Genomic DNA, 14493 nt, shown 5'->3' on the forward strand with positions numbered 1-14493 from the left:
TATTAGATCTATCGTGACGTAAACTTTGATGATATAAGTATTTGATGACATAAATGTTGATAATCTCTTGTATAAAATTGATTAATGTTAAAATAATTTGATTGATTTATTAGGTCAAAACTAAAGTAACATTGAAATTAATGGGAAAGACTTAGGGGTGTTTAGTTGGGGTGTTAAAGTTTAACATGTATTGTAGCACTTTCGTCTTATTTAGTAATTAATGTCCAATCATGGACTAATTAGACTTAAAAGATTAGGGCAACTCCAACAGATATGCTATCCATGTTATCTAGGCTATTTTTATATTTTAAAGCAAAAATTAAAATCCAACAAGTGTGCTATTTGGTTTGCTAAAATAGCAAGTTTGTTATCCTAAACTTTCACTGGTCATATATAGCATGTCGTCCTCACTAGTTATCCTATACAAAGGCTGTTGTGGAACTCTATGCTTTGAGTGAGTTTTTTATTTTAGACAATGACTAAATCTTGTAGTTTATGATATGTGCGGTCCTTGGGGTCTTGTTTAGTTACCAAAAAAAATTACAGAATTTTTTAGATTTTCCATTACATCAAATTTTACGGCACATATATAGAGCATTAGACGAATCTTTTAAATCTAGTTAGTCTATAATTGAATAATATTTAGCAAATACAAACGAAAATGCTACCGTTTTCATTTTATCATTTTTTTGAAATAAACAAGGCTTGGGTTTTGGCGGTGACGTCAGACCTGGCTGATTCCATTCCGTCCTCGCACAGCTCTCACGTTGTCTTGTGTTCACGTGTGCGTCCGTTCTCCCAGTGCGTCCTTCTGATGAACCTCTATTAAATCTAATTAATTCATCATTAGCATCACATTATCAAATCATGAACTAATTAGACCTAATAGATTTATCTTATAAATTATTCTCAATCTGTACAATTAATTCTGTAATTAGTCTATGCTTATTACTGCAAATTAGTGCAAACATCCAACATGACACCGAATAAACTTTAGTCCTTGTTACATTGGATGTTTAGGCACTAATTTAGAGTGTTAAATATAAACTTATTACAAAACTAATTACACAGATTTGACACTAATTTGCGAGACAAATCTATTAAGCCTAATTAGTCCAAGATTTGACAATTTGATGCTAGAGTAAATATATCCTAATGATGGATTAATTAGACTTAATAGATTCATCTCGTAAGTTTTATAGTTAGTTCATGTAAAGTCTTCAAGATTCCCAAAAACCCGGCTCAACTTACGGCTCAAGTTTGGCCTTGTTTAGTTCACCCAAAATCCGAAAACTTTTCAAAATTCTCTATATATGGAGCATTGAATATAGATAAAAATAAACACTAATTACACAATTTGCTTATAAATCGCAAGATGAATCTTTTGAGCCTAGTTAGTCCATAATTAAATAATAATTGTCAAATAAAAACGAAAGTGCTACAATATACAAAACCAAAAAAATTTTAGAACTAAACAAGGCAAACTTGAGCCGATATGGAACAAGCTTTCAAACATTCACCTGTGAAAAATGCATCTGCGCTGGACAACTAGACCACTATGCTCAGATAAAATACAAGCCAAAAATGTACCCTGATAGAACAGAAATCCAGTTACCTGAACGAGGTAAAGGTTTTTGCCTAATGCTTACCAGTTTAGCTCCACACCATACATGATTACAGAAGAGAGGCTGGGAAGTTAGCAGCCTCCTTAATAGGCAAAAAAGCATGTCGCAAGGAAAAGAATGATTAGTCTAATGAAATTGGTGTCCCCACAATGTTACAGTGTATAAATCTGAAGCTATCAAGACATTCAGAAATTCCTTTTTCGCTGTGTAATCTGAGGTTGTGCTTAATGACTGAATGAATAAGAATGATAACAACAAAAAATGCCTAAACTTAAACAGACGGCTTTGGGAAAAGCATGTATCTTATGTCATTGACCACATCTCCACAAATGAGCCGAACCACATCAACCAGATATTTTCAAGGCTGTCACAATTGAGAGCATGGTTGCAATTTCAGGGAGGATGCCAAGGTCAGGCAACAGGCACAAGCTTTTACTATTTTCAGTTCCACAAGTCATACAAACGGCACTTGTTGCTCCCTTGGTAAGCTTCACAGGGTAGAATGGGCCTTCTGAAACAAAACGGGTATATGTCAACTCCTGTAAGACTTCATTTAGGACTAAATCAAACGCAGTCCTAAACAGTGCACCATAGTTCACAGTAAAGGTCAATGAAGCATAAAGATACCACTTGAAAAAATGTCAGACTTTTATTTGGGGGGTGGGGGGGAGATTACCTAGTAAGGGCTACATGTTCCTGAGGTTGCTCTTGACACCCTCAATTTGCTGGAAGTCATCCCCATCTAGGGACATGAATGGAGCAAAATTGTTTTGAGCTTGAACAAATGGAAGGCTACCGTGATGGTTCTGAATGCCATCAGGCAGATTATGTGATGTGTTTGCTTCTGATGAAGAAGGGAAGTTCTGGCGGTTCGGTTCAGTTCTTGGTACACCACCACTGTGCTGCGCAATATTGTGGAATACGTCTGGTCTACTAGGTTGTCTTGGTCTGGCTAGCAAAATCCGAATGTACCGATGTATTTGACGCCTTGCCGAAACAGTTCGTCTTCCAGTGGGAGTTGATACGCTATCAGTTGAAACTTGTGATTCAGCAGGATGTGATTCTCCAGGAAACTCTCTTGGTGATAGATTTAGATCAATCCCTTGAAAAGAATGGCGAGGGTTGATTGATGGTGGCCTTTCAAATGTGCCACTTGATGCAAGCATGCCAAAACTTACAGAACTACTATCGACATGATTTCTGTAAGTTTGTCTTTCATAAGCCACTGTACGCTGAATTCCAGTATATGATGGTCCCTCATCACCGAGTCTACATCCTCCACAGTACCAGTTTCCTTCAGGTACTTCTCTTCCCAAGCCAACACAATATGTATGTGCTGAGGAATCACAAATGTCACATAGTAGCATGAGACTATCATCACCACCTTGATTGCACTCTATACAAACGACATTCTCATACGGGTCTAGCCAACGCCTGATTTCTTCTTCAGTGGGCTGATAAACCTGTGCGATAAGCAAGAAGATGAGTATATAGCACCCAAAGAAACAATAGCCAATAGTACAACTGCCAACTGACAACTTGACAACAGACAACAGGTCAACACTCAAGATGTTACAATAGGAAAACAGAAGTCTGCAGCATTAATTTTCATATCAAATGTTGGGCAGATGATCTTTTTTAGACAGTAACAAAACAAAAGCTTCGTAACTTCATTATGAAGCATAACTGGTGTGCAGTGCGGGTGCCTATTTCTCCAAATGTATAATAGAACCTATGTCCTCCTAGGCCGGGCTTTTTTTTTAAAAAAAAAGTTTATTATAAGTGCAACAAACATGAAATCCTTTGTAATTGATATTAAAGGAATTAATACAAGATAAAAGAACATGAAAATTTTGGAAATCATGACTTAATAATTGAGCTTCACTACTAGTATTATTGTATTATTACTTTTTTTTAATTGCCCAATTGTTGGCTAGCAGGGTAAGTTGAAACCTAACAATTGAACATATATTTTCGAGTAGTACCACATATACTACAAAATATATGTTTGATTGTTGAGTTACAACTCCAACTTACCCAACTTGGAAATTGTAATAAAGAAATAAAGTACTGGAAATTTTAATATAATAAGTTCAATACACATGGCTAAAGACCACACATGCATGAGGCTGTTAAACTCTGAATTGGTAAATGAGACCATCTTGCCCCAACCCATTTCTTTTCATAATTAAACCTTCCTACACAACTTCAAAATGCTGCCTACTCTTAACAATGCCTTTCGTTTGACACATACTATCTCATTAAAATTGTACCAAACTAGTGATGAACAGATAAGCATGGATATGCAAGTTACCAATGAAATAAACAATATAAATGGATTATGCTCTTATAAAGAATGAAGTCTCGACAGAAAACTTTACCTGATCACGCTCTTCGACCTTGATTACAGCTTTTCTCACTCCAAGACCAAGATCTACCTTTGATGACTTGGTGATTGTAGTGAACCGCTGCTTACACAATGGGCATCTCGACTCAACCCTAGACCATTCCATGATGCACGCGAAGCAAAAATAGTGTGAGCAACAATTGAGGACACCCTGTACAGTAGCTCTCTGCTCCTCCGAGAGGCAGATCCCGCATATTGGCTTCCCAGCCTCCTCTGGTTCCTGTTTCTCCTTTCCCTTGCCCTCTCCATGCCTTGTAATACAAATCCTTCTCAAGGGTGCAGGGAGAATTGGCGCAGCCTTTGGAGGCTCAGGCTCCCTCAATTCCTCCAATTCCTTATCTGATACAACGAATTCAGAATCCGAGGATGACTCTGACCCAGATATCCTCTTCTTCCTCCCTTTTCTGACTGTAGCCGGCTCAACCACAGGTGTCTCAACATTGTTAGGTTCTTCATCAGACGTTGCAAACTCAAAGTCTGATGTGTCTGACTCAAGGTCTGGCCATGTCTCTTCCTCAATAGATACTTGAGGGTCCACCTCTGCCTCCCTCCCACTCCCTGTCCTGGCCTTCTTCCTGGGTTGCCGATTCACAATGACCTCATCGTCCACAATGAAGTCATCATCATCATCTTCATCCACATCCTCATCCTCATAGTCGTCAATAATTGAACGCTTTCTCCGCCTCCTAACAGGTGCTGATTTCTTCACTTTAGCTGAAGCCCCCTTCCGCCTAGAAACCTTGGATCCCCTATTTTTCTTCTTCTTCTTTAGCGCTTGCCGCTTTGAAATGGACTTTCGCTTCACTGGATTCTTTACAGTTACCTTTCTGCCACGGGTAGAAACCAGTTCCTCTTCCTCCTCGTCTTGATACTCATCCTCCTCATCACCATCCACGTCGGGATCAAAATCAATGTCCTCATCTAACTCATCATCCTCGTCATCCAACTCAGGGTCAAAGTCAATATCCTCATCCTCCTCCTCCTGCTTTCGCTTGTGAGATCGCTTCACTGCCGGAGACAGCTTGACATTCACATCGGGATCAAAATCAATGTCCTCATCCTCTGCGTCATCCAACTCAGGGTCAAAGTCCCTATCCTCATCGCCCTCCTCCTGCTTTCGCTTGTGAGATCGCTTCGCTCCCGGAGACAGCTTCACATTCCGGCCACGGGCACCACATTTTGCAACACTCTTCGGCCGTGGTGGTACCACTTCCTCCTCCTCCTCGACCTCCTCAAGCTCATCATGGTACTCCACCTCGTCACCTTCGTCAACCTCCTCCTCGTAGTCCTCGTCGTCTTCATACTTCCGGCGCCGAGATCGTGCGGTGGCCGGATCCACCTTTCCCTTCCGCCCTCGGTCGCTGCCCTTTGCCAGTCGCTTCGGGCGCGGCGTCTCGACCTCCTCCTCCTCCTCTGCCTCCTCCTGGTATTCAGCGTCTGAATCCTCCCCCTCCTCGCTGGCGCTCGAGGCGCGGAGCTCCTCCGCACAATCCTCTTCCTCCTCCTCCTCCTCCAGCACATACTCGTCGTCGTCCTCCTCCTCCTCTCCGTCCAGCCACCGGCGGCGGCGCCTACCTGTGATGGCCCGCCTCGCCGGCGGCGACCCCTCTCCAGTCCCCATATCCCTGCACACCAAATCCACAAAATCAGAACTCAATCTCCCCCGAGGCAAACCCAAATCGACGGATCCCGGCCCGAAACTCACCGAATTCCGCCCAAATCAGCAGGAACTTGCCTTTTCGCGCGAGAATTGACGCGAAACAGTGGACGACAAAAGGCAGAGCCGCGGGGCACCAAGTTCTGTTCACACCCCGCTAGCCCGAGAATTCTCCCGAAATCTCTGTTGCAGCGGGCTTAAATCGGCTCATGCCCGCGCATGGTCAGCGAAGGCGGCGGCGTCGCGAGCTGAATCGGGAAGCGGAGGAGGGAAACGGGAAAGGGGAACGGAGGAGGGTGGAGGGAGGAGGCCGCGGATGGGGGCCGGGTGAAGGCTACGAGGAGGGGTTGGGGGAAGGAAGCATCGTCGCGTCGCGTACGGGCGGGCGGGGGGTGGACGCGGTGGTTTTATCGCCTCGCCCTCTCCTCATCACGAGACGAAACGCGTAGCGTGGGGGTCAGAGGGGTGGGTGTGCTCGGTGCGGTGCGGTGGGGTGGGGTGGCTGGCCAGTTGGACCGTTTTGGAGTTGGACTCGCCGCCCGCAGCGCCGCGGTATTTCCAGCCGTTTTTTCCGCAAACTTTTGCTCGGCCACCCGGGCGATTCCGATGCGTTTTCCCCGTCGGTTTTGGGTGGGGTTCGGCCATGGCGTCGCCGCGCGGCCGAACCGGTCGGCCCAGTGGCGTGCCCTGGTGGGGGTGGTGCCTTACGTGTCCGTGACTCGAGGGAAAGTCTGATGTGGAGACGGGAAGGGAAAGGAGAATTTGCCGTCTCCTCACGCTGGTCCCCGCGGCGGTTTGACAGCACCCGGGTTTATACTCTTTTCAGTGCGTGTATCCCGAGCTTTTTTTAAGCCAACGACAAAAAAAAAGTTCAGGTAGCAAGCAAGAATAGCCCTGTGTTCCAGTAGAACTGAAAACAGAACAGTGATAGCCTCGCCACTGACATGTGAACTGCGGATGACAAGCCGATGTGTACAAACGGGGAATTGTACAAAACTTGAATGCATCTGATCTGATAGTACCACAAAATGAACATATTTGGGCTTTGTTTAGTTTCCAAAAAGTTTTACAAAATTTTTTAAATTCTTCATCATATGAAATCTTGAGACACATATATAGAGCATTAAATATAGATAAAAATAACTAATTGCACAGTTCACCTGTAATTTGTGAGACAAATTTTTTGAGCCTAGTTAGTCCACAATTAGACAATATTTGTCAAATACAAACGAAAGTGCTATAGTGTCATTTTTGCAAAAATTTTGGAACTAAACAAGGGGAATGCACATGTGGACTGTACCCAACGCCTGATCTGCCAGGCAGGAAGCAGGTCTTTCTCCAAGAAACTGTTTCTATTTCATATTTTCTGGCAATTGTTTTCACTATGCTTTTGAAAAGAGTAAATAAGTTCATTTTCTATTTAAAAATGACATTTACAAGGAACAAACAAGTTCCTTTCTACTTAATATTGGAGAATTAACATGGTAGCTAAGAACCTCAACACAATCGTAAGTCGGTAATCCATCTTGTGATAGGGACATATCACTGCAGCCATGATTTGTCAAATTTGACATGCATCAATAGAAAGAATAGGGAAGGCAGATCATTATGTCCTAATAATCTAGTCAATTTAAGCAGATAGAAAAAACATGTCTTACTTGGCAAACAGATGATATAAAAATTTTCAAACTTATGCAGCTGGAGCGCAGGATATGTTTTAATACGTAGTACAGCAAGCCATCATGAGAGAAATTAATTCTCCTATCACCTCAATATAGGCATAAGCAATAAGTGGACTGCCTGGCAAACAGTAAATACAAAGTATAGAATTCAACAAAAATAGCAATACATTACTTGCTAATTAAACCTTTCATGAATGCCATCCTCTTTATTGTTTCAGTTGTTAAGTAGGAGTACACCAATAACACCAAAAATATAGACATATATAGCAAGAACAGCATTAAGCGGAACCTACTCAGCCATTGCTGGAAAAACACGCTGATATTACCTTACCCATACCATTATTCGCATGAATAATAAGCACAAACAAGGATACAAATGTTCTACCTCTTTCTTCAATAAATATGCTGCAACATCAGCAAAATACCATAAATAATATGTAATTAATTGTCTTGGACTTTATGATAGAGTCTTGCCATTGTGAGTGCCCTTAGTCACCCAATCAAACATGGCTGCAGCACTGTCTCACTAAACATGGTGAAGAGAGGTAAATGTGCTAAATCATCCCTGCAACATTTATGTAGCAAATGTGCTTTACAATAATAGGATAAGAAGAAGAAAAGTCACTGCACAGCTCACTAGTCACCACCACAGCAACACCCTGACGCTAGCAGCAGATCATCTTAACAGCAGAGTCAAAATTGAGCAAACTTCACAGTGCATACTACTATATATTGTAAAGTAATGATATTGCCAGCCACACTACCATACTTTATGCCATACATATTTGCATGAATCAATGCCTAGTAAGTCACACAAAAAAAAGAATCAATGCCTAGTAGCGAATAAATGAAGAGAACTAATTTGCATCTATTAGTTGCAGCTTTCTGCCTATAGCAGTATAAAAGACAAGTCCAGCAACGATTTTGCAGGTAATGAACAAATACTGCCCTACATTGATTGATTGCAATTACACAGCTCCTGAGGTTCTATTTTGCTCTGATCAACGTTCTTTCCAAATTCATTGAATTAGCTAACTTAATAGATGGTAATCGACCATACAAACAAAATCTAATTTTTATTTGGCCTGAAAAATAATGTTTCTATTATTCAAGCTTGGACCTCCTGCTATTGTCAAGTTTATGTCATTGATTTAGTTTTTAGCAATCCTTCATCATTTTTATACCTTACTTGCGCTTAGGGATATGGACATTTTATTACATGATGTGTCAGGCTTTGATTACATAAGCTCCAGAGTTATGTTACCCAATTTGCAAACTATTTCGTTATTACAATTAGGAATATGAATGTACTGTGTGTATTTCTTCTTTTTGTCCCATGAGAAGCAGATTGTGATGGCTAATTTGATATATGGAGAACGGATGTGCATCTTCGGTGCTCCAAATTAATTTGACATGGATAGCTCAAGGTTGCAGGTGAGCCTCAACCACAATGCTTTTGATTTGAGAACTATAAACTACAGTATGAAGTATGAACTATGAAGATGAAGCCAAACAGTGTGCTGTTAAATGTAGTTGGAGAAAAGCAAGATCATCTTATCTGAACTCAATCATACACAGCAGAAGCAGATATACTTTTAAGAACAAAAAAAAAATATTGAATGACCAAGATGGTTGAACCCCCTGAAAATTCTTTGGTCCAGCAAAATGGACCAGAATAAATTCTTTGGTCCACCAAATGAATCAGAATAAACTTCATTCATTCCCCAGAGGACCAGTATCAATTTTAGGAGCATCCAGATTTCCAGAGGAAACACTTAGTTGTTGCTCTAATCAGAGCTTTATTTCATCATATGATGTGCTATCTATAACATGTACCTTCAGGCTTCAACAGGAATTCCAGTTTTTATGCGTGCTGATCAACGCCGAGAGCAGGCCAGCTGATGCCATCAGTGTGGAGCTCCCGAGCAAACCCTTGCCATCGGTGACGTCTCCCAGCGCCATTACAGCATCCGCCACGTCCTGCACCACTGACATCCGCTTCAGCAGCAGCTTACCCTGCATCGTCTTCACCGCCTCGCTCTCCTTATCACAGTCCTCCGCGAGCCGCTTCTTTATCGAAGATTCGATCTTCGCCACTTCCTCCAGCTTAATCGCAATGGAGCCGACGTAGCCCGGCAGCTCGGCCCAGGCACTGAGGCGCTGGAGGCGCGGGAGAAGGTGCGCAGGCAGGAGCCCGGCCTTGGCAAGCCAAACGAACTGCTCGACGAAGTAGTAGACGCCCTCACCGCCGTAGGCGAGTAGCGCGAGCGCCGGGGGAGGGTGCGGGTGGGCGCGGAGCGCGTTGAGGGACTGCACGAACTTGCCGAGACGGAAAGCCTTGCGGCTGAGGCCGACGCTGGACTCGAAGGACTTGAGGCGGGCGGAGGCGCCGGGGGGCAGCGGCGGCCCAGCGGCGAGCGCGAGGCGCGCGGCGTAGCGGGAGATCTTGAGCAGCTTGTCAACGCCGTCGCGGCGGGCGAGATAGGCCTCGAGGTGGGCGAGGAAGTCGCGGGCCGGTTGGCGCGCGGCGGCCGCGGCCGCAGGCGTGGGATTGGAGGACTCGGAGGAGGCCATGGCGGCCGCAGGCGTGGGATTGCGGGACTCGGAGGAGGCCACGGCGGCCGGCGTTCACGTTGGCGTGGAAGCGGTGGAACACCGGTGCGGGGTCGTAGACGGAGCTGGCGGCGATTGCGTGTTTGATGCGGCCGGGCAGTCGTGTAGGGGATTGGGGATTTCGTCCCGGCTCGAATCAACGTCTGGAAGAGAGCGACGACGAATCATTTGGACTGACGAAGCGGGGCCACATGCCAGACAAAGAGCTCGATTGGTCAAATCGACAGAACGAGACGTGTCAAAAACGTGGACAAATTTTGGTCTGTTCGGTTACATGGCTCCGGTTAGCATAGCTAGAAAAATAAACCAAGGGCTTGAGTTAGTCTGTTCAAGTCAAGTCACTCTTGTAGTATTTAGTTGTCTGTGCTAGTTAAGTCTGACTAAGTTTTTATTTAGTTGGCTAGATTAGTTAATACTGCTATCTTTTTCTCTACTATGATGATGTTACTATAGTGAGAAGCACAGGAAGCCGGCCCTCTCTCTCGGATGCGAGCACCCCTCTCCCTTCGTGGGTGAGCAGCAGCACTGGCGAGCCCCCTCCTTCTTCACACACACAAGCAGCAGCAGATGAATCCAGCGAGCCCCCTTCTTCTCAACCGTGAGCTGCAGCAAAGGAAGCCGGCGAGTCTGTTCTCCTCCTTCCTCCCAAATGCGAGCAGCACATGAAGCCGGCGAGCCCCCTCCTCCCACCAAGGCGCGAGATCCACCCCTTCGTACATTAGAGATGAGCTTGGACGACAGCGGGATGCTTCGTCTTGGTCCTCTCCTTCGCGTGGTTCCACATCGAGCGGAGCTCCGTCCTCAGGGCTTGCTCGCCTACTCCCACTCCCAGACCACCGCAGCTGACCTCGTTGTCGCCCTCGACGCCCCCGTCCCCGACGACGACCTCCCGGCGCTCGCCGCCGCCACACCACCGCCACCTCACGCACACCGCCGTGGTGCGCACGCGCTGCTCCTGTCCCCGCCGCTCGCGCTTGTCGCCATCTCGCGGGCGCCCCACCTCCCGGCGTCGTAGCTCCTGCTCTTCGTCCGCTGCCTGCGATGCCTCCCCGAGGCCCGGATGCGGGACAAGATGGAAGGTGAGGAGAACGCCAATCGGTGCTTAGCCAAGCCTCGCTCCAGAAAAACGACCACCCCTTCCGTTTTTTTGAGCCTGGCTAGAGGGTGGTTGGTGGCTCCATGTAGCCTGACTTCGGACTCCAAACAGGCAACCAAACAACTCGAAGTTGGCTTGCTAGAGCCTGGTTGGGAGTTAGCCACCCAACCAAAGAGACCCAATGTGGACAAATTAGGCCTTGTTCATCCTAAAAATCCAAAACTTTTCAAGATTATCTGTCACATCGAATCTTGTGGTATATGAATAAGACATTAAATACAGTAAAAAACAAAAACTAATTACACAATTTGTCTGTAAATCGCGAGATGAATCTTTTGAGCTAGTTAGTCTATGTTTGGACAATAATTGTCAAATAAAAACGAAAGCGTAACACTGCTACAAACCCAAAATTTTTGGCAACTAGAAGGCCTTAGGAACTGCATTAGGACTTTTCAGCGAACCAAGTATTTTTCAGCGACATTTTAACATAAGCTAAAAATTAACAAAACAATTAAGGGCTGGAGGAAGGATGGACGGCGGCCATGAAAACAGAATTCAATAAATACAGAAATAGACGAGATAAACATAGACAATGAGACGGAAAGGAATGGGGATTTTTTTGCGCTAGAATTTGTCAATTGTCATCGAGGCATTATTGGTTTAGCTTTTTATGTCGTAATTTTTACTTGATTTATAATAGATATATATATCATTATATATTATAAGTATTAATATTTTTAAATATATATATTCAGTTGAAGTTATTTTTCGAAAAACGTTTAGTGTGAGCACGTCTCTCCGTGCTCGGCTAGTGGCCTTTTCATCCGTTTTTTGAACCAACGGGCAGGGACAGGTCAGCTGCCGACTGCCGACGTGCCCTCGTGCCGACGTGCCCTCGTGCCGAGCAGGCGAACAGAGAGCCAGTCAGCCAGAGACCCTTCTTTCTTTCTTTCTTTTTTTTTTTAGCTTAGCCAAAGACAGCCCGTCACTATTTGGGCCAGATTCCAGTGCTTCTTCCAATCAGACAGCCCGTCACCATTTGGGCTCTTGCACATGTACCCGGAGAATCAGACAGCCCGTCACCATTTCAGCCCAAGTTGCTGAACACAGCCATTTCTGCCACTTCGTGGTTGCGGGCCTTGCGGCAGATCTCTTCGGTCTTCTGCACACGCCCCGTGTATTTGTGCATCTGAATATATCTGATCCATCGACCAGACCACAATCATGTCTCCTCCTCTACTACCATGTCAGGAAGCACGTCTCAGCACACAGAAGCCTCACATCATATCGCCGAAAACCATGTGAAATAAATCATAAATGTTCTCGAGTGACTCATTACGGAATTGGGAAAAGCCTTCCCTTCAGGCTTCCAGACCTGGAGAGTGAGCTGGAAGTCATTTCCTCCATCCCGCGCAATGATGGCGTCGTCCACTGATTCTTGCATGAGGCAACGAAGCTCTCGATGGATTAGGTCGTCGCATGGCCATGCTTAATTCTGCATTACTCCGTAGAGGCCAAGATAACATAACACTGTTCATCATAGCCTGCAGCAATCAGTGAAGTAATCTATCGAAGAACACTTTGCCCTGCATTTTTCATTTGGTTTTCTCCCGCTTTTGGGATGCACTTCCACATACCCTATGAGCAGAGCAGACCGGAAAAGCGACGCGGGGCAGCTCCCGCAATGATTCCCGTTGGGTTATTTGTCATATGAAAGATTCTCTTAGCATCAGTATTACAGCATTCATGCATGATCATAGTTTATGTCGAGATGTTTATACTTGAAATCAAAAGAATCCATTCTTTTATTCTGTAAAGAAATGATGAAAGGGGAAACTTTAGCGGTCAATCATTTGCTCTTTCGACTTTCGGAATACATGAACCCAGCTAGAATACATACATGAACCAAAAGCACATGCGAATACGCAGTGACATTGCAAGCACGGACGCTGATTCCATACTGAAGTGAGATAAGCAAATGGACTAGTAATAATAATATAATAAATACTCCCATGATGTTATGGTCTACTGCAACAATTTTAAAAAAGGACGGCCGGGATCAGTATCAGTATCACACGAGGAAAATCTGGGGGGGTGCTGAAACAGCGACAAAGCTCTGTGCACGCAGGATTACAGCGTCGGCGAGACGAAACCACTCTGGCAGTGGCACCAAAGCCATTTCTGCAGTCGTGGCACGAAACAGTCCCTCCGAATTAGTAGTAGAATTCTCACTCGGTGACAGCACATCGCGCTGCGTCTTTGGGAGCCGCCGCTTTTGCAGTGAACTGTGTGTGAGTTGTCCGTCCGGCTTTGCTACGCAATTGGATAATCACATGCCAAGCTGCAGCCACCTTCTCTCGCCTTCTCCTTTACGGTGCAATGCTCGGCAGGCATGCAAATGCATGATGCCCCCCAAAGGCTCTCGGCGCCTACCTGGCCATCTTGATTGCACAGCAGAAATGTTCCATGGGTCAGGGCGCAAGGCAGCTAGGGAGGGGAGGGAGAGGCAGCAGTCCCGGACTGGCGCTCAGCTCGTCGTGTCAGACTGGAGAGGAGAAAGCGAGCAAATATATGTTGGCATACGTTCCTTTTCAGCGTTTGTTTGAGCGCCGCGTCATGTGCTTCTGAGACGCAGCCAGCTCCACAAACAGCGAAAAGGAGGCACCTTTGGACCATCTCGTCTCACCTCTCTCTCTTTTCCATTTTATGTTTTTTTTGGCATCTGTTTCCCCCCTCTGAAATCATTGGGAGAAATTCAACGAGTGTCAGAGTTAGTTACAGTTCCAACCAGACAATGTCCACTCGATCACGCCACATCAACAAACTTGGGTGCAAAACGAGACCTAATCTTACTTCCTTCAGGGTCTGTTTGGAATGCGAGAAAAATTTCTTGTTCCCTGCATTTTCCCTGTGAAATTGAATTGATTTCTATGATTCTTTCGCGTTCCAAACACGACCTCAACTTGCCGGAAATCACCCGAGAATCGAAGCGACGAGCTTGGAATGAATACGACTAGTTCTGTCAGAGTAAGTGCTCTGAAGTCGGGAGTCGGCAGTGCGATCCGTTGGAGGCAAAGCAACCAGTGATCAGCGGGAGCAGGACCATGTCTTTCTTTAGCGTAGCAGCAGATCACAGCTTCCTGTTTGCGAGTTGGCCCTGCTGGGGAAAAGGAGCATGGAGCAGTACAAACAGACAGCGAGCACGTACAAGGCGAAGGAAGAAGAATGCCCGATCATTAATCAAACAGTGGTTAGCGCGCGGATCCAATGAGCAGTAGAAATTTCTGTTCTGGACTGTTGCAGAAGGACCAAGCGTGGCCATTATTCAATCCCCGGTTGGACTCCATCAAAGCGGCGACGATGATTGCGTTTCCGGCCACCGCATGATTCTTCCCTTCGGCCTGAGCCTGACG

The 14493-nt window shown here is 45.2% G+C and overlaps 2 protein-coding genes across 4 annotated transcripts; both read right to left on the bottom strand.

Moving 5' to 3' along the window:
- On the bottom strand, positions 1540 to 6082 carry LOC8081095 (sarcoplasmic reticulum histidine-rich calcium-binding protein). Of its 3 annotated transcripts, none has more exons than XM_021454515.1 (4): positions 5768 to 6082; positions 4007 to 5657; positions 2302 to 3088; positions 1540 to 2136 (listed from the first exon to the last, which is right to left on the bottom strand). In XM_021454515.1, the coding sequence occupies exons 2-3, from the start codon at positions 5651 to 5653 to the stop codon at positions 2312 to 2314; spliced, it is 2424 nt and encodes an 807-aa protein (XP_021310190.1). In that variant the 5' UTR covers positions 5654 to 5657; positions 5768 to 6082; the 3' UTR covers positions 1540 to 2136; positions 2302 to 2311. The 3 variants fall into 3 exon arrangements, with proteins under 3 accessions (XP_021310190.1, XP_021310192.1, XP_021310184.1); XM_021454517.1 differs by having other exon boundaries at positions 1540 to 2133; positions 5738 to 6082; XM_021454509.1 differs by having other exon boundaries at positions 5738 to 6082.
- Positions 8905 to 10120, bottom strand: LOC8081096 (peroxisomal membrane protein 11-3). The gene has a single exon (XM_002467952.2). The coding sequence runs from the start codon at positions 9943 to 9945 to the stop codon at positions 9217 to 9219; it is 729 nt and encodes a 242-aa protein (XP_002467997.1). The 5' UTR covers positions 9946 to 10120; the 3' UTR covers positions 8905 to 9216.

Source organism: Sorghum bicolor, chromosome 1 (assembly GCF_000003195.3).
Source record: "Sorghum bicolor cultivar BTx623 chromosome 1, Sorghum_bicolor_NCBIv3, whole genome shotgun sequence".
Lineage (NCBI taxonomy): Eukaryota > Viridiplantae > Streptophyta > Magnoliopsida > Poales > Poaceae > Sorghum > Sorghum bicolor.